Source organism: Periplaneta americana, chromosome 17, assembly GCF_040183065.1.
Source record: "Periplaneta americana isolate PAMFEO1 chromosome 17, P.americana_PAMFEO1_priV1, whole genome shotgun sequence".
NCBI classification, from domain to species: Eukaryota; Metazoa; Arthropoda; class Insecta; order Blattodea; family Blattidae; genus Periplaneta; species Periplaneta americana.
This window is the reverse complement of record NC_091133.1, coordinates 8,242,113-8,263,365: the sequence shown is the minus strand read 5'-3', so window position 1 is coordinate 8,263,365 and position 21,253 is coordinate 8,242,113. Positions and strand designations below refer to the sequence as shown.

The 21,253-nt window shown below is 37.5% G+C and overlaps 1 protein-coding gene across 10 annotated transcripts in view; it reads right to left on the bottom strand.

Moving 5' to 3' along the window:
* LOC138692641 (oocyte zinc finger protein XlCOF6.1-like) overlaps positions 1–21,253 on the bottom strand; it is a 111,233-nt gene that overhangs the window by 14,122 nt on the left and 75,858 nt on the right. For 5 of the 10 annotated variants that reach the window (XM_069815716.1, XM_069815718.1, XM_069815720.1 and 2 more), the window contains 2 exons: positions 18,672–18,751; positions 2,475–3,602 (listed from right to left, as the gene is read on the bottom strand). In XM_069815716.1, the coding sequence (XP_069671817.1) occupies positions 2,882–3,602; positions 18,672–18,751 (801 nt within the window). In that variant the 3' untranslated portion in view covers positions 2,475–2,881. Of the gene's footprint in view, positions 1–286; positions 2,002–2,474; positions 3,603–5,068; positions 5,219–18,671; positions 18,752–21,253 lie in introns of those variants that run through there. The other 5 variants (XR_011330093.1, XM_069815725.1, XM_069815723.1 and 2 more) reach the window with 5 other exon arrangements.

Below are 21,253 nucleotides of genomic sequence, written 5' to 3'. Positions count from 1 at the left end.
TTTTTCCGAGGTTTTCCCCAACCATAAGGCAAATGTCAAGTAATCTACGGTGAATCTTCGGCCTCATCTCCCCAAATATCATCTCGCTATCACCAATCGCATCGACGCTAGATAACCTCGTAGTTGATACAGCGTCGTTAAATAAGTAAAATAAAAAAAAAAACATGCGTCCATACACTATGGTTCGTCCTGTAATGATGTTGCCTGACTGTGCACGATATGAAGAAACACTTTCTCAACAATATGCCATCTTGGCCGTTTAGGTAATTCCGCTGTCAAAATCTCTTCCCACATACTATACGTATACATTCTCAATCTTTTCTCGTGGCACAGATGACAAACACATTTTGTTCATACACTGTGCATAAAATTAACAATTATTCATAACAAAAACTTTATACAAATGAAAATCTGTAGTCCGCAAAGGGTATAAGTTATGTACAAGTTCATACTAAACCTAACACAGTTACAAGGCTCAACAGGTTACTGATGCTTTTCAGAATACAGGATGAAGAAACCTACTGATGCAGTTAATGTCAACTGTCAAAATCACCTTCATTTCATATGTAAATCGATTCAATCTACTACACCCAGCAATGTTCCAATAATGTAGCCAATCAGCCCAGCAGTGGCTGAGTTGTCTCCTTAATGTCTTGCTGTCGATTTGACTCTTAATATCCTGATGTAGTAATATATATTTAAGCCCCTGAATTAGAATGATTTTATTTCATTTAAAATTTCTTCCCTTACCACATTAGCAATAGTATGTTTGAGCATATATATATAGTTCGAGAGCCTACATTCTCCTCAAAAATCAGAAAATGAGTTAGCAATGCGAGTGCATTCCATATTATAAAATCTAGCTATTTTAATGTCGTTTATGTCCCAAAAAAATCTGAACCTATTTAAAAATGTGATGAAAAATTTATTTCATTTCTTTTTCCACAAGCTGCCTTATCCTCAACAGGATTGTTCCAAAACTTACCTTCTCCAGGCCCATTTCAAAAGCTGTCTTATCCTCATAAATGGAGTCGATCACCTGTCTTGTTTATTCCAGAGCATGCCTTATCTACAGATTATATGCTCCTATTACAGCTATTTATTCTGCTTAAAAGAGGAGGGATTTAATTTTAGAAAGAAGTTATCAGGGGGAGCAATTTTTTCATGGTGATTCATGCGGTTACAGGAGCATTGTAAAAAAAACGAGTGTTCAGTACAGGAAATCAACCCTCCAGCATTTAGAAACCGTATTACAGAAGCAAAATTAGCTAGCTGATTTTGAAAATCTGCTGAAAAAATTTTTGGAGTTTTGGGAAGATCTACCAGACTTATTATTTTAGTCTCAGCTTACTAGTGTGAATTAACGAGCATATTGTTTCTTTCAGTAATGACGATGATTTGTGCGAATGTGGAAGTGAAGTCGAATATGGTGATCTTATAATGTGATTCAAATATTTCTACTAAAGGGTCATTAAATAAATAGTGCTGCCAATATTGTAAACTAAGGAGTGGATGAGGGTTGACAGTCTTTCATACTATAGAGAAAACGAAAACATCCCAATGAAATTCCGTCAGAAAGATATTGAGATTGGCCTTATGATATTGGGGATATCATGTACTGTATAAGAATGATCTTTTCAGACAGATTTCCTGTGGATGAAATTCTCGTACTGAGTTTTTCAGTAGCTTAATTCACAAAAGTCTGGCCTACACACAAAAGGCTCGGCCAACCCCAAATCATTGCATTTTTATTATACTCTTCTCCTTGTGAATACTAGTTCTAATCTCTAAGTTCTGACATCAGTTCCCAAACTTGTGTTATCCTGATCTGTTTTCTCCAAATGTTGCGTTATCCAGTAGTCCATTCCAAAAGTTGCCTTCTCCATATTTAATTTCTATCTCTTGTCTATATTATTGTTGAGGATTCGTGTAGACTAAAGAAGAAATGCCTGTTATTATTCGGTTGAGAAGCTTTTATCATCCAGTCTGCTGTCAAAAAATCTGAAAGTTAGAATTTATAAAACAATTATATTACCAGTTGTTCTTTATGGTTGTGAAACTTGGACTCTCACGTTGAGAGAGGAACATAGGTTAAGGGTGTTTGAGAATAAGGTTCTCAGGAAAATATTTGGGGCTAAGAGGGATGAAGTTATAGGAGAATGGAGAAAGTTACAAAACACAGAACTGCACGCATTGTATTCTTCACCTGACATAATTAGGAACATTAAATCCAGACGTTTGAGATGGGCTGGGCATGTAGCACGTATGGGTGAATCCAGAAATGCATATAGAGTGTTAGTTGGGAGGCCGGAGGGAAAAAGACCTTTAGGGAGGCCGAGACGTAGATGGGAAGATAATATTAAAATGGATTTGAGGGAGTTGGGATATGATAGAGACTGGATTAATCTTGCTCAGGATAGGGACCAATGGCGGGCTTATGTGAGGGCGGCAATGAACCTCCGGGTTCCTTAAAAGCCAGTAAGTAAGTCAGTCTATATTATTGATATTAGCCTCATTTTCACTTCGGAATATTTGTTTTTAATATTACATCTTTCAAAACATTACAATTATTTATCAAGATTCGACAGAAACTATGGTGAAACAGTTTATCTTAAATATCTGAAAAAAACTGAAAAAATGAGCAAGTCAGAGTTTGAAACTATAGGACTCATATCTTGAGCTTTTCAGAAAATTCCTTAAAATTGACACACCAATTTGAAAAGAGTAGTGTTGAAGTACCATAATTACAAGTTTATAATTATCAGAATGATAATGAATTCACAGACCAGATAATCTAAGAATAATTCATTAATTTTGAATTGCTAACAAATATGCCCAACCTTGCATCGCATCACGATGTCATAACAGTAGTACGTTACTACTAGTGCTGTTTTAGCTGACAATGCCTTTTTAGACTATGCGACTGCTTAAAACACTTTCCACAAACATCGCATGTGAATGGTTTCTCACCACTATGCACGCGCCCATGCGTTTTTAGACCACCCGACTGCGCAAAACACTTTCCACAAACATCGCATATATATGGTTTCAAACCAGTATGCAGACGTCCATGGCGTTTAAGGTCGCACGAGTCCTTAAAACACTTTCCACAAACATCGCATGTAAATGGTTTCACATCAGTATGCATGCGCCCATGCCGTTTAAGGTTTCGAGCCCACATAAAACATATTCCACATATTTCGCATTTGAATCGTTTTTCATTAGTATGCTGTAGTTTATGTAATTTTAGGTCATACGGCTGAGGGAAATACTTCGCACAAACATTACATTTGAATGATTTCTCATTTGTATGGAGGCGTTCATGCCTTCTAAGGGCACTCGACCGTGGAAAACAGTTTCCACAGAAACTACATTTGAATGGTTTCCCATCTATATGCTGGATTTTATGGGATTTTAGATTACAAGGCTCAGAGAAGCACTTTCCACAAATATCGCAACTGAATCGCTTCTCATCAGTGTCAGTACGTAAATTCGTTGCTGATGAAACTGAATGCTTGGTAGCCTGACAAATAGTCATGCTCTCTTCATGTGCAATACCTTCGTATTCAGATGATACGGTGATGTCATGGGTGTCTGCAAACCTGTCATATAAACATTCCATTAGTCAATAAACATCACAATAAGCATTCACAAAAACAATGAGCCACATTTAAACATAACTCAATACTGGGTTACGCGACAATACGAAAACATTGAAGGTTTTAGTTTTGCTTAGGCCTAACTACAGAGTGATTCATTATTACGTATAAATACTCTGTGTGTGTGTGTGTATTGTAGAGGTGAAACTAAGACTAAAACGTTCTATACAACTTTTTCTCAAAACCTTTAATTCCAGAGTTCCAGTAGATGGCACCTATATCGGAGTAACTGCATAGGCATTACTGTTCTCACACATATTTGGTGTGTTTTGTTTTTTTGTTTTAGTAGCTTATTTTACGACACTGTATCAACATCTAGGTTATTTAGCATCTGAATGATCTGAAGGTAATAATGCCGGTGAAATGAGTCCGGGGTCCAGCACCGAAAGTTACCCAGCATTTGCTCATCTTGGGTTGAGGGAAAACCCCGGAAAAAACCTCAACCAAGTAACTTGCCCCGACCGGGAATCGAACCCGGGCCACCTGGTTTCGCGGCCAGACGCGCTGACCGTTACTCCACAGGTGTGGACCATTTGGTGTGGTATTGTGGGGAATCAGTTACTTGGACCTCGAGTTCTACCTCCGCGGTTGAATGGGGAAATCTACCGCGCATTCTTGAAGCGCGAATTGCATGGTCTGCTACATGATATCCCTCTTGCAACGCGAATGAACGTATGGTTTATGCACGATGGTGCTCCTGCGCATTACTGCCGCAACGTATCTCAATGCTGCGTATCCAGAACAATGGATAGGCCGCGCAGGGCCAACTCCTTGGCCAGCCAGATCACCGGACATGAACCCTCTGGACTTCTACCTTCGGGGCCGCCTGAAGTCGTTAGTGTATACCTCTGCTGCACCTAACGTACAAGTACTACAACAGCGAATTGAACATGCGTGTGGAATTGTTCGTGATGAGTTGAACGGGCTGTGTAACGTTCAGAGATCACTAAGGCGGCGAGCACAGGTATGTCTTCAAGTTGAGGGATAGCACTTTTAACATGCATTACACTAAAAATTGTGCAAATGTATAAGTCTAGAAGAATTTGCTTTAAATTCTTTACTGTGTTTGGTTTTAGTTCACAAAACGTGCATAAGTAGGCTGCCGAGGATTTGGGTTTAGTGACTTTGGTTGTTTTTGTACTGAAGTACAAATGCATTGTACGAAAGTGATAATTAGCTTACCTTTGTTGTGTTACCCTTTCTTTGTTTGGGAGCGCAAGTTCCACGTAAAATGGCGTTAACTCTGGAATTAAAGGTTTTGAGAAAAAGTTGTATAGAACGTTTTAGTCTTAGTTTCATCTCTACATTACACACACAAAGTACTTACACGTAATAATGAATCACCCTGAATATTAAATGTAACATCAGTGACATACATGTAATTATATCAACTCACAAGCAGAACTCACCAGTTCGCCTGTGCGTTTGTGAACTGCAACATTGACCATCGAAAGTAGAGGTTGTTAGTAGTTGATAATGTAAACATAGGATGCTAACGGAACTCCTGGTCAAAGCAGTGACAGTGCAGGTGTGGACTGGTGAAGTGACAGGTGTCTATTCTGTGTTTGTGTAGGTTACGACGAATGAAGTATGAAATCAAAGGAAATGGTTTTAAATAAAGCAAACATTGCTAATTACATTGTAGAGAAGTTGAAGACAACACATTTTAGGCAAAAGGCAACTATCATCATGTCACAGAAGAAATCGATCGTGGATGACATTCTCGATAAGTAAATACACTACCATTATGATGTACTGAAGTACATATATTTCCTTCATCATATAGTAAAGCACAATTCCTGTATGGATACATAATATGTACTTCGGTACATCATAATAATATGATATGCGTAAGTAATCACTTAGTGATTCAGGATGGCACTCATCCCGTTGCATCTTGGCCCCTTTGTCATTCATAATGAGTGCACCTCTGTACACAGTATTGGACAATGTGCCACTGTGTCACATATTCTGTGACACAGTACATGAGGGTAGGCCACCAAAGAGAAAATTGAGAGACATAACTTAAACTGAGGGGATCCGATCCGGCATCGGAACTGGAATTCGATGTAGCTTAGTGGATAAAACGTTGAGTCCTGGTGCTGGAGAGAATTTTTCTCTTTTCTATCCATCCTTCAAAATACACTACTGTTGTGAAAAGTTTAACACCCAGAAAGAATGGCCCAAACGACTCCTAACTCGGGAGACGTGTAGAACAGTGTACTACCAATAATAGATTACATTTCCAGAGAGATGGCGTACATATAGGTCCAACAGTGACGTCGCTTGTGTCAGTGTTATGCCTTGCTCAGTCAGTGCAGAGCTTCCAAACGAAGTGGAAACGTGAAAGCTACTGCAGGTATGCCTCGCTGACGTGGAAGGGCGCAATATCAGCACGTGAGTGAATTCGAACAGGGCAGAATGGTTGGTCTCTGGGAGCAGGTTTGTCATACCGTCACATTTCGGCTCGTACAGGAAATGCTGCTACGACGGTGATGCGTGTGTGGAACCAGTGGATAGAAAAGGGTCGTACGCAGAGACGACCGGGTACTGGACACATAATGTGACCACAGCACGGGATGACCGCCATCTTGTCCTCATGGCCGTAACGGACCGTACAGCTTCATCCACAGCGTTAAGTCGATGTTGGAGTACTGCAATGGGTGTGGATCTGTCTGCATCAACGGTTCGTCGCCGTCTTTTGAGAGCTGGACTAGTGACTCGCATGTCGTTGCGTCGGTTTCCATTGTCCAGAAACCACCAACTCTGAGATGACTGCAATGGGCACATGAAAGCCATCACTGGCATGCTGAGTGCCAAATATAGTGTTTTTGGACGAGTCTCACTTCAACTTGTCCTACAAAGATGGCCGCATACGTGTTACACGCTACCGTGGTGAACGCAATCTGAGAGCCTGCATTGTTGATAAAGCGTCGTAAAATAACCTACTAAAATAAAAATAAATAATAAATAAAACGCATTGTTGAGCGGCATACCGGGCAAACACCTTGTGTGATGGTTTGGGGCGCCATTGGATACAATATGCGATCTCGCCTCCTACGTATTCAGGGCAATCTGAACAGCAACTGCTACATTATGAAGGTTTTAGAGCCCGAGGTACTGATCCTTCTTCGAGCAACTCCACATGTCATATTTCAGCAGGACAATGTTCGGCCAGATGTGGCGAGTATTGTGTAAGCCTCCCTCGAAGAATGACGGATATAGGTAAGCGTTCACTACATTGTATCGGACGAATCGCACAGATCGGAAAAAGACCATCTTTGCTGTGATTGTTATGTAACCGCGTTCACTACATCGTATCGGATGCATCGCATATCGGCAAATCCGTCCACGTTTCTCGGATTGGCAAACTTTCCGATGCGTGCGACCATGGCCTTCTTTAATAAATCAATTTTAATTGGTCAACTGTTACTATTATGTTGTGCCATGTTCAGTGTCGCGCCAAAATGGCAGACGGAAAACTTATTTCGCGTGTAGAAAATTGCGAAGAATTATATAATTTGAGGCGTTCCCATTACAGTAATCAAGTCATTTCTTGCAAATATATTATGTAACCAATATTTCTTTCGTTTCTTCCTCTTCAATTAAGGCGCATGAAGCAATTACAAATTCTTATTCGCTAACACACGTAATTAATAGACCTAACCTCAACTCCTCTGCTTTCAGTAATGTCAATATCGTACGACGTCATGTTTTAAACAGCTGATAGAGGGAGGCGATGAGGTGAAGCCGTTACAGTAAACGCACTGCACTTAAAATATCCGTTGCGTGCGATTCGTACGAGTGCGATACGATGTAGTGAAAGCTTACCTTATCACTGCTTCCCTGGCCTGCACGTTCGCCATACATGTCTGGGATATGGTTGGTCGGCAACTTGTTCGTCATGGTCCTCCAGCACTCACTCGTGACACTTTGTGGACTCGCATATAAAGTGCGTGGAGGGAGATACCCCAGGAACATATCCAGGCCCTCTTTTATTGCATGCCAAGACACTCGGAGGCTCTGATTGCAGCCCATGGTGGCTTCACACCATACTAAAATCTCACGGTCACAGATCAGGTACAGTTCTATAATTCTAATCATTTGTGTATTGTCATGTACCTAATCTGTGGTATAAATTTCATCAGTCACATGTATCTTTCTGGGTGTTGCAATTTCCACAAACATTAGTGTAATAATCGGACCTGGACGATAATTCAATTCAATTTATTAACCATTAAACATTCAGTGATAGGCTTCGTCACAAGAAAACATACATTTGAAAATACACTTATAATTGAAAACAATAAAGTTTAATTAGAATGAAAACACAAAACATTTTTAAACTCTAAAATTAATTAAAATACTTCACTCTTAATGTAATATTTGTAACTAAATGTAAATAAGTTTATTTATTAAAAAACAATTTCGTATGAATATATGTTAAGAAACTCATCTACAGAGTAGAACGGATTAATTAAAAGCCTATTATAAAATCTACCTTTGAAGCTATTGGTTGGTAACTTATAATATAGACTGGGAAGCTTATTATATAATTTCATCCCCATGACAGAAAAATTTGTACTAGTTTTATGTAATCTACAGTATGGAATATTAATTTTTTCATCATTTCTAATGTATATTGGCTATTAAGGAGTAATTGTCTATATTTTGTCGAATGTAAAGGACTAGGTCGTGTATATATATATATATATATATATATATATATATATATATATATATATATATATATAAATTTATGACAGTTAATATGTGTGATTGTTTGAAAAGAGGTCGACAATGTTCAAGATAGTTTGACTGACATAGAATTCTAATGGCTTTCTTTTGCAAAATCAAGACACTCTCAATTTTGCTACCATTTCCCCAAAAAATTAAGGCATACCTAATTATCGACTGAAAGAACGAAAAGTAGGCACATGGTACTTTTCAATATAGGAATTCACACAGTTGTAATACACTGAAAGTATTGCCTTATTGTTTACAGATTCCTATCTGATGAAGACCTATTATCCAAAACAAGACATACTCTGGATATTGTAGAGGGGATTTATCATGAAATAGGGGACCAAGAATTGTGTTTGGGAGTGGAAGGAAGACATATACGGAATTCTGATTGTGATGATGACATTATAAGATCGACACATGGAAATACATCAGACGCTTCATTTTCATCACCACCAAAACGCAAGAAAGACGAATCGTTTTCTCCAGAAAAGAGGAAAAAAAAATTCTTGACTATATGGCACAAAACCCATGGCAAGAGGACAATACGTACCCGATTTCGTATTATTAATGAGTGGGTATATGATTGTGTTGTCAAGAAAAGCAAGAAGGACGTTCATGGGAAGACCAGGCTTCATGTTACGAACCAGTGTATACAACAGGTTTACATATGCACATGAAGAACTGTTGCAGACATGTGAAGTGCCTGGTTATATAGGAAATGAAGATTTCAAAGCCTCTTAAACCTGGCTATTGAACTTCAAACAACATTACAATATAGGAATACGGAAAGTTCCAGTGTTTACAACAAGAGTTCAACACGAACACAGCCGCACATAATGCAAACTGCTGCAGACTATGTTAGCGGCAACAGCAGATGTTATCTACTTTTGACTACAAATATGTCTGCAATGCTGACCAAAGAACTCAGGTTGTAAAAGGCAGAAAGAAAATTGAAGCTGTTGCCATGAATATAAATGCTATGACAAATTCCTATACAGTAATGCCTTTAATTCGTTTACAAGGGGCCTTGATTGGTAAGCTCTTCATTGCCCTAAAAGAAAAGGATGGAATAGTATGCGTCACATTACTGATTGGATTTAATGGATTAGTACAGAGACCTGGCAATCTACATGTTATTGCATCAACATCTGGCAAAATGGGATTACAACAGCTGCGGGAATGGTACCTTAATTACTATTGGCCAAATCCAGAAGGCAGGAATTTACTTTTGGTGGATAGCTGGATATAATTTAACAATGAACAAGTGCGAACAACAACAACTCTGGCTGGGAAGTCAGTTGAAGTCCGACAAATTTCAAAATGAAATACTGTATGATTCAACCGTTGGATGTATTTTTTAGACAATACAAAACATATTGGAGGACTGTATCGGATTATGTTATAGGGTTGCCAATCGTCTGGAATAAAAGCAAAGGAATTCTTTTCAGGACGCTTAATGTCCGGAATTTTGTTCATAGCCATATTATATTCTGAAATTTCATTAATGATAATAATAATAATAATAATAATAATTATTATTATTATTATTATTATTATTATTATTTATTTATTTCATCTGCCAGAGCTAAGGCCAGTAGGCCTTCTCTTCCGCCTAGGCAGACTCTAATTCTAATTGAATACATAGTTATTCCATTAATATCTAGACCATAAAACAACATGAAAGTAAATAATGGAAGTTGGATAAGTAATGTTAGTGTGACAATAATAAACATTGGTAAGAAATAGTTATAATAATAATAATAATAATAATAATAATAATAATAATAATAATAATAATAATAATAATAATGAAATAATTTAGATATTTATCTGTGATATATATATAACCATTAAACATTGAGAAACCTGAAACAGCTATTATTGTTAACAAGAATTGTTAGAAAAATATTTCGTTTGCCTATTCTTAAATTGATTTGATGTCTTACAGTCCCTGACATTACTCGGTAGGGAATTCCAAAGCCGAGGAACAGCCACAGTGAAAGAAGATGAGTATGAGGATGTTCGGGGGAGGGAATGGATAATATTGAGGAGTGTTGTGATCATGTGTCTAGGTTATGATGGGTGGATAAATTTTGAAAACGAGACGCAAGATAGACAGGAGTGGAGAAATGCAATATGTCAAAGAGAAGGGAAAGACAGTGGATTTTCCTACGATCTTCTAGATGGAGCCAGGACAACATTTCGAGGGATGGTGTTACGTGATCAGCCCGGCGAATATTGCAGACAAAACGGACGCACATATTATGAACACGTTGTAGTCTCTGTGCCGAAGTAATGCTTAGGTCAGTAAGGAGAATATCACAGCAGAATATTAGAGATCCAACATAGTTTGCAATGGGTTGGTAGTAAATCAGCAATCAAACTTAAGTGACATCTCTTAAAGAACGAAACACTGAATGTATATCAGAGGGCCATTGACTATTTGTTACAAAAATGGTTTCATTACGATTCTGCACTTCTTAAGAAAATCACTTTTCTAAGCCTTAATGAGACTTTCACATTCAATATCCTTACAGAAATTGTGAATATACGTTCATGTTAACTGGACTTTGAAAATGGTGATTCATTTTACCACGAGTATTGCCTATTCAAAGAGATGATGCCAATACTGAAAGATCTACCAACTACTCAAGAATGCTGGGACACTGTTTTGAAAACATGTAGTGTGCCAAACTTAAAGAAAATTGCTGAACACGTGCATGCTCTTCCATTTAGCAATATTCATGTGGAACGAGTTTTTTAAAAATGAATCTCTAGACCGACGAGAGGAACTGGATGAGGCCAGAACTTGTAAGATCAGAACCCTTAGTAAAGACGAACTTTAATACCTATGTCATGTAGAGAATTTTTTTATTATGTTTCAACAAACAAATAAATATTCAAGAAAAGCAAAGGAAGCAACAAGTATTCTTTCAAACAATGTTAATGTAGTGAGTGTAGGGACATATATATCAATCACTGTGCTTTTCAATGTATACAGACTTACGGCATGTTCTTTAATATAGGGCTACACTGCTACAAGCAAGTAATAACACGACGGTAATTCTAATTGTTTAATTAAATATCAAAATACAACTGAATTTACATTGAAATTCATTAAAGTTCATATGCTCTTTTAATTTTTTAATGTGTCCTGAATTTCCGACCTCTAGAGTTGGCAACCCTATATGCAATCAAGGACGACCATTTTCATTCAAAACTTCATGACAGAGATACGTTTGTCACTCTGAATTCATTTGTCTACAAACAATTTCAGTCACTACGATTCAAACACATGATTCGATATGCATTTTATAAATCAGGATACATTGATGATCTCAGGTTTGAAGTGCCGAAGCAGTAGACCTATGCTTTTCACATACCAGCAGTTAACTTTTGCGACATTTGTGGAGGTCCTTTCTATATCAGGCGCTCATGGTGCACTGCAAAGTTCTGTTTCGATCACTTTATGAATGCCGGTGACTTGCACTTTGCCTATGGCCGCATTTTTGTCCATTATGACCGATAAAACAGCAAATACGTTCATATATATTGACGTCTTTGAAGTTCACACTTCGACTTTGTACCTCCATTTCCCATGACCATTACCAGCTAAAAGGTATATCAATAAACTCTAACAATGCCTACTATGTGTCGAATATGTTTCATTCTGAAAATGCACAGGCGAACTGGAGAGATCTACTTGTTAGAATGTGTGGGATAGATGGCAAGACACATGCCGCAGACTGGAAAAAAGCATTGAAATAATACATTATCGAAAATAATAAATGGAAAAAAACTAGTCATACATTAAGCTGGTGTCCACACCTGTGGAGTAACGGTTAGCGCGTCTGGCCGCGAAACCAGGTGGCCCGGGTTCGATTCCCGGTCGGGGCAAGTTACCCGGTTGAGGTTTTTTCCGGGGTTTTCCCTCAACCCAATATGAGGAAATGCTGTGTAGCTTTCGGTGCTGGACCCCAGGCTCATTTCATTGGCATTATCACCTTCATCTCATTCAGACGCTAAATAACCCAAGCTGTTCATAAAGCATCGTAAAATAACCTACTAAAGTAAAAAAAAAAATTAAGCTGGTTACGGAATCACGTTCTTCACAAAAGAATTTTGAAGTTAATGATTTTGAGCCACAATATCACAGATGTTAAAACTCACAACTAGGCAGAATAAAACGTACTTCAGAATCATGAATAAACATAGTGAGCAAATCAAGATTTTCAGGTATAACTCCCTGTAAAGTTGATTTGAATAATTTCGAGGGAAAAATTGTTCCGGAGCCGGGTACCGAACCCGGGATCTTTGGTTTAACGTACCAACGCTCTACCACTGAGCTACTCGGGAACTCTAACCGACACCGATCCAATTTTATACCTGAAAATCTTGATTTGCATAATTTACGTCACTGTTCGTTAACAGAAAACCACAATTTAAGTCACACGGACTTAGTGTGCACTCGAAGTTGGTTGCTTGACGGTTGTCAGCCCACTTTGAGGTCTGTGGATATAGAGGGAAAAATTGGATCGGTATCGGTTAGAGTTCCCGAGTAGCTCAGTGGTAGAGCGTTGGTACGTTAAACCAAAGGTCCCGGGTTCGATACCCGGCTCCGGAACAATTTTTCCCTCGAAATTATTCAAATTATTCAAACATAGTGAGGTTCACAATATGGTCATATGGATCAACCTCCATCTTCCATGCATAAATGCTAAGTGGGATGCTAATACAGGGTAATTCACGAGGAAAGGTAAAAAATTTAGTATGATATCTTAGGCCATTTTGAGCGAAAAAGTTCATATGAACAAAGGTCTGTTTTTGAACGATGGCGGAGCTAGATGCATTTTTTAGTAAAATGTCTCGCCCCAATGTGAATCAGACGTTACCATATACTACTGACGTGAGATGTGAAACAAGGTCACGGATCGCAATGAATGACGTAACATTGGAATCTGCATTGTGACCAATGTGGATAAGTTCATTTACCTCACAAACCGGGTGATGGGGCATTACAAATGTCCAATCACCTGTCCTTATCTGATGTAATGACACAGAACCGGCGCATAACACAAAATTAAATACACTATCACTTATCAGTTCACAGCAGTTCAGTCAGTTACCTTGAGTACAGTAGTTATACAGGTACAGTTATCGGAAGTGTCAAGTTGTGTTTTTTCAAGATGCCTTATAAATTTTCGACTGCAGAATACTTAAACCAATTATATGCTAATATAATGGAAGTTCTTCTAAGTAGTATCCTCACATTATTAACATAATAAAATGGTCTTCAAAAGCCTACTGGCAGGAAGTCCCTGAATGGAATCGAAGCCAGTACATAATGAGCGCGCTCCGCCTCACCCATCCCCACCTGTACTGTACTCGATGTTTATGCGCAAATGAAGAACAGTGGTGGACTGACATTATCATTGTGTATGTCAGTGTGTCCCACCGTTTCACAGTGTCTTCTAATCATGGACATAGTAATTCAAGGATGAATGGGAAGAGAAATATTTCTTTTGTGTTAGTAGGCAGAATGTGAAATGTTTAATTTGTTCGAAAATTCTTAAGGGGGTGTTAAAATTCAACATGGGACGACACTACTTGACTCTTCACAAAGAATATCATACAATAATTACAGGTCTGTTGGACATGTGAAAATAATTTATTTTGAGGACATCTGTATAACTGTTGGTTGTATATAATAATAATAATCAGTATACTACAATACATTTACACTCAGTTCCGCGTAACATATTTATAGTTTTCGTTTCATTTTAGGTTAAATGCGTACAAATATTTTGATAAATTTAAAGCAAGAAAATACAAACACAAATTACACACGTATCCTCAGTCTTAAACAAAGAAAGCTTCTTGCTAGCTATGTTCTAGCTTGGAATATAAGAAAATCAATGAAGCCCTTCTCAGAAGAAGCATTTGTACAATCGTGCATACAGGATATTACTAAAATACTATGTCCAGAACAATTTCACAGTTGAGAGGAGGATTTGCAAGATTGTAAATGTAATTGAATCTGAAGTCGAAACTACAATTAATTAGTTTATAGCTTACTCACTTGCATTAGACGAAAGCACAGAGAGAAATGACAAAGCTCACCTAGCCATTTTCCTCCGAGGAGTTAATGAACATTTTACTGTGTCTGATTGTTTTCTAGATATAATTATTCTGGAGAAGATCTTTTACAGACACTGAAAGGCAACAGAACAGAAGAGGTTGAATTTGCAACGATTTGTTGACAATAGCAACAGATGGAGTTCCAGCCATGATTAGTAAATGGACAAGATTGGTGGGCAGGCTAAACAAATGGTTCATTGATAAGAGAATGCCTGCAAATGTAAAATATTTCCATTGTTTAATTCAGCACCAACGAGCACAGAATGCATAGAGTAGACATGAACAGCTTGGAGGTGAAGCAGCTTTTGTAGACCGTCGCCATTATGATGCTACCAAAACATTGGGCTCCCGGTTAGCACATGGACAGTTGATTGTGATGTTGCATCGTTGTTTTAATTAATAAATGAAGTAATTTAAATATGCCTACATGTACTGCGTATGGCTGCACAAACAGATTTTCAAAAAAATTCCTGGAATAACTTATCACGGGTAAATATGCATGTGTGAAATGTACTTATTACCGGTAGATAATGAATGATTTAGCCTAGGTTAGTCGGTTAGATTTGTATTGTTCACGTATTTGTTTGATTAAGAGAAAGGATTAGTGTATTGATATTATTGTAATGAATTCTTATAATCACTAAATCAGACACGCTTTGTAAACTTAGCATTTATGAGCGAAGCTAACCTAACCACTCAAGTTGGAACTTTATGTCGCGTGCTATAGAAAATGGGTGTACCAAGGTTTCTCTTCAACCGAATGCACGTATTCGTTTGATGAAAAAGAAATAGTGTATTAATATTATTGTAATTAATTTTTATAATCACGAAATCAGACATGCTTTGCAGACTTAGCATTTACGAGCGAAGCTAACCTAACAACCCATGTTGGAAGTTTGTGTCGCGTGCTGTAGAAAATGGGGGTACCGAGGTTTCTCTTAAACCGAATGCACGTATTCGTTTGATGAAGAAAAAGAAATAGTGTATTAATATTATTGTAATTAATTTTTATAATCACGAAATCAGACTTATGCTTTGCAGACTTAGTAGCTTCATTAACTCGGTCATGAACTAACTTGACCCACTTGGTAATAAAACTTCACTTTTGTTCGCCGTTATAATCTAATTCTATACTATAAACGAAGAGCCTATCAAATATTATATGGTTAAGAGCATTCCACTTTTTCTCTAAACAAAATCGGGACATCTACACGAAATACTGGCAAAAGGAAGAGAATGATCATTTGCGTTAAGCAAGTTGCATTATTAAATCGAAGCAAATGGATCAACCTATAAAAGTAATTATTAAAGGGTAGCATTTTTATTGGACTAGTAGCAAAATAAGGTCAAACTGTTATCTTCCTTTTTTATCATTATTCTTTGTTTAACCTTCCAGATTACCTATTAAATACCATACTGCAATTTGAAGAGCAGTCAATTTAAATAACCTGTATATATGTGATTTATCGATGACAGTTTTGTAATTTTTGCTAAAAATACGTGCCTAGCGATTCTGTATTACGAAACAAACAAGAAAGTGTGAGTCGTCCAGGAAATTAGGGACATATGGAATTCTTATTATCATATGATCTTCTATAACGTAATAGCTATTTTGGAATGTTTTGGTAGCAACAAGATGGCATCAGGTCCATCAAACCGGCTTCACTCCGTCCAATTGTATTAAGATGATAGTGTCTACTCTATGTATTCTGTGCTCGTTGGAAAGCACTGTGGAGTAAAGTTGCAAATGTAAAATAGGCTATGAAAGTGGTCGTATGAACGGTCAACACAAATAAAGGTTCCTCCCTAAAACATCGCAAATTTCCTAAGGTGTTGGAGCAATTACGCCTAAGAGAGGATATTAGGTGGCTTAGTCGCGGAAAAATGTTTCGGCGTTTTTTCGACTTACGCCTTGTAATATCTCAGTTTATGAAAAGCCAGATAAGTTTTTTATGCATATACTTTGTGTTTTAGTATATCTACATTGTTCATTGCAACAAACTATTCCCTTTAATTTACAAGGAAGAACATTCAGAAATTGGAAGATGAACTGTGGGTTACTGATTTAGCATTTCTTGTTGATATTCCGGAACATTTCAACAATTTGTATTATCTGCAAGGACACAATCAGAATATAGTCCACATGTACAATCATGTTACATATTTTGTAGCAATGTTAGATGTTTGGAAATTGCAGCTTATGAAAAATGAATTATTCCATTTTCCATGTTTGCATTCGCTCACGAATATTCCCCAATCAAATATAGACACATTATTGCCAAATCGTGGAAAGTCTCAAAACATATTTCAAAGAAAGACGATTTGGAGACTTCAGAAAAATGGAAAAAGATTTTCCCTTGTTCACGAATCCGTTTACAATGAACATTGCAGACATAAGACCTGAATTACAATTTGAAGTTTATTTTATTTTAGTAGGTTATTTTACGACGCTTTATCAACAGCTTAGGTTATTTAGCGTCTGAATGAGATGAAGGTGATAATACCGGTGAAATGAGTCTGGGGTCCAACACCGAAAGTTACGCAGCAAATTTGAAGTTACAACAATTCAAAGTGACATATTGTTCAAAGCCAAGTGTAAAGATTTTGTTGGTGGTGATATGTTTAGGAATACTGATACATGTAAATATCTATGTCTAGGGTCCTTTGCTTTGAGAATCTCAGCTATGCTTCGTTCTGCATATATTTGTGAACAGTTTTTTACGAAAGTAACGAACAGAAAATCATGTAAAAGATCTCGTATGACAGATGAAAACTTTCGTGCGCAGTTAATATTGGCTGCTTATGAAATCACTCCTCATCTTGAGAGCTTGGTAACGTAAATTTTGTTCAAAGCAAATTAAGCTTTCAGGAATAACTCCCTGTAAAGTTAATTTGAATAATTTCGAGGGAAAAATTGTTCCGGGGCCGGGTATCGAACCCGGGACCTTTGGTTATACGTACCAACGCTCTCCCACTGAGCTACCCGGGAACTCTACCCGACACCGATCCAATTTTGTTTATTTACAAATGAAGCTTCATTGTATATCAAAATGACTTACAAACGTACGATATTTCGTATTCTTTTGATGTTATTATTTGTAAACATAAGCAGATCGGTGCAGCAATCCCCCACCAATCGCTCCCACCTGTTGAGACATGAGTCTCTTCCCTTCTCTAAGACTTGCAGCACACTGTGTTGACGGGCAGCATCAGGAATAGCAATGACGATACGCTTTTTGGAGACCTCTGACATAATATATTAATTTATAATTCGGGATGAACAACCGTAAGAACAGTAGAAGCTTGCTAATCCGAACATGCAAAAAAACAGAAAGAGAGAAAGGGATATGTATGCTCAGCAATATCCAGTTTGAACTTAGAAATAACAAGAACTAAAGAAAAGTAGATATCAAGGAAAATTTGCTGCAGAGTTCTCACAAAAGATATTCAGAACTGGAAGAAACAATTAGTAATGTTGTGGAGAAAAAAAAAATCCTACAAAAAATTTCTTAAAAGCTTTAAAAATGACGGATATGATGATGACAAATCACGTAAGTTATGTGAGAACAGGAAACTAAGTCTTCAATATGAAATTTAGAAGTAAGGTTACATGTGTGCGATACTTCAGAATGAAATGGTAGGCCTATGTTTCCTCCTCACACATATTTTTCTTTGTATAGAAAGCAACAGTACCGGCAGTAGTTCGCCATAATCGATATAACTTATTATCTTACTTTCAATACATTTCCTCAATGAATCAAAAGTAAGACCCCACGTAAAAAACACTACAAAATCGTCTCCAGTATACCAAAGTGACGTGACTTACGTTTCCAGTATTTATAACCTGCGCAGCAGACTAGGACCCTCTACCTCTCTATGGGACAGACAGGAAAAGAGACTTAAACAAATAAAGAGAGAGAGAGCGACAGAGACAGACATGCAGATAGACAAACAAATAGAGAGATATACAGGCAGATTTACACGTAGACATGGCAATTCAGAATATTGAGTCCTTCACTTGAACAACAATCATGTTGAAACTAATTACAGATTTCTGTTCTTCGCCATTATTATCTAAATAAAGTAGTGAAACCAACAACGAAGTGAAGGCTCTCACATTTCACTCACCTCTCAGTAAGGACTTCATCATCTCCTGCTGTTACTTCCACTTTCATCTCCACATTCACTTTATTTAACTCACGTGCCTCCTGCAAAATATTTTGTAAAATCGAACTATACGACAATAATGGTTAAAGAATCAATACACTGCAATTTATATCCTGTAGATTTGATTTCAAATCCTACTTAATTCAGTAAAAATTTCAAACATTGTAGGTGAAAAATGCAAAAGAATTAAAATAAATACAAATACAAAAAAATTGGCATTTTGTAACAAACATCCCATTTAAAATAATAATTGCTTAAAAAATTAGTCAATTGAGGCCATTATTAAGAATGACAATCGAATTTTATTTATGGTCATAGGTGTGTACTGCCCGTGCCTCACTTCCTGAGCTGTTTCTTTGCGGGGCGAGACGCAGACGGACAGGGTAGGAGGAGCTGCGTACCGCATGTGCCTACTACCCTACGTTCAACACATCGGCCTTTTCAGGATTCCTTTCGTCAGCTGTGGAGCAAGATCAGCCAATGACAAGCGAATGTATAGGCTGTCCCCTCACGAAACAGATTATGTCCCCATCAATTCCTGTAACTAAACACTAATACCAGTTGTAGACTACAGTCTCTACAAGACATTATAGACCTAATCGCGATTACGGTTATCATGTGTACACATCCGTAAACTCTTTCCTCAATGGCAGTGTTTCTCAAACTTTTTCCACCGCGAAACCCCTTTTAATCTAAAGTGTAACTGCGGAATCCCTGTAATATTTTATTAGTATTTAATAATTAACAGAAAAGTGAAAGCTAGTATCTCAATAATTCTGTTCAGTGGGACGAATGTGTTTGCTTTTTAAGCCTGCAATCTGGTTTTATGGCGGAAAGTTGTAGTCTCATTTCTATTGTACTTCTGCATTTTGTCTTTTCGAGATTTTGTTTTGGTGAACAGATGCGCAGAGAATCCAGTGATGAAAGTGATAAATATTATGGGTATTTTCCGTTTTAGATGTTCATTAAACATATTATTATTATTACGCATATTCTTGGATTATTATTATTATTATTATTATTATTATTATTATTATTATTATTATTATTATTATTATTATCGGTGGTTTCATGTTATTATTGATTCATATTTCCGTAACATTTATATATTTTTATGATATCCACTAAGTTTAAAATAGCCACCGGAGCAGTCCAGTCGGCTAAGGCGTTTGCCTATCGATCCAGAGTTGCACTTGGGCGCGGGTCCGATTCCCGCTTGGGCTGATTACCTGGTTGGGTTTTTTCCCCCAGAGGTTTTCCCCAACCGTAAGGCGAATGTCAGGTAATCTTTGGCGAATCCCCGACTTCATCTCGCCAAATACCATTTCGCTATCATCAATCCCATCGATGCAAAATAACCTAGTAGTTGATACAATATCATTAAATAACCAAGTAAAATCATATAAAGCTCACGGAACCCCAGAACATACTTTGAGAAATGCTGCTCTATGGTAATTCAGCAGTTGTCCAGACTGAACGAAGAGTGGCCTAGTGTGTACTTACATTTTAGGAAATCGCCATCAGAGATAATAGCGATAGTGGTAACCACGATTAGAGTATCCAGTATTATAACCAGTAAAGATCCCTGCGATGGCGTAGGATAATGTTTTCAGAACATGTAATACGCTGCCGTGTCGCCACGTTGCACCTCCAGTGACGTTCCAAGCAGACCTAAGAGGCGTGGTTATAAGCACTAGGGAACTCTGGGTTCAGGACGTGAGACACGAGTATTAGAAATCAGGACCTACATGACAATTGATCAAACTCTTACAGTAAAATTGGTACTGGAAAATTTTTCCTAAGAAATTTTGGAGCTAGTTCAGATATTTCTGGATTTATAGCAAGCATACAACTAACCCATACAAATGAAGGTTCGTAAAAGTGTAAAAGAATTTGAAAACCCATGGTTAGTATAAACAACAATGGAAGAAATTATCTCACGTGTGAATATTCAGGGGGACCTTCCCGTCCACTATTAAGTACAGTTACTTCACTTAAAGTCTCTTAAAATTTTTACTTTCCAAACTTAATATTATTGTTCACAATCCAGTTTGTTGGTTTATTGCAGGAGTTTGGACTCGATATTTTTAAATGGTCCTCCCCATGTAACAGTCATTGTGAGGTTGCTACTGTGGAGTGGAGGAGGATGGCAACAGAACTCTGATGATGTCTTCGTGAATTGTGACGTTCATGTGCATTTATCATGAACTGATCGCAAGAAATAGACAGCAATTATGTGGGCTTTAGCTATCAAATGTACTTAAAAAGAAATATTACAAGAAATCTAATTGACTGTATTTCCTACATCAGACATAAAACAAAAGTTTACTCACCTACAAACAGAGTATTTGATATTGTCCCCCCCCCCTCCCTCTATACGGGCTGACCATTATATTAGAAGTGGTAAAGGTAAAAGGTAAAGGTATCCCCGTAACATGCCATGAAGGGACTTGGGGGCATGGAGGTAGAGCCCCATGCTTTCCATGACCTCGGCACTAGAATGAGGTGGTGTGGTCGGCACCACGCTCTGACCACCTTTTACC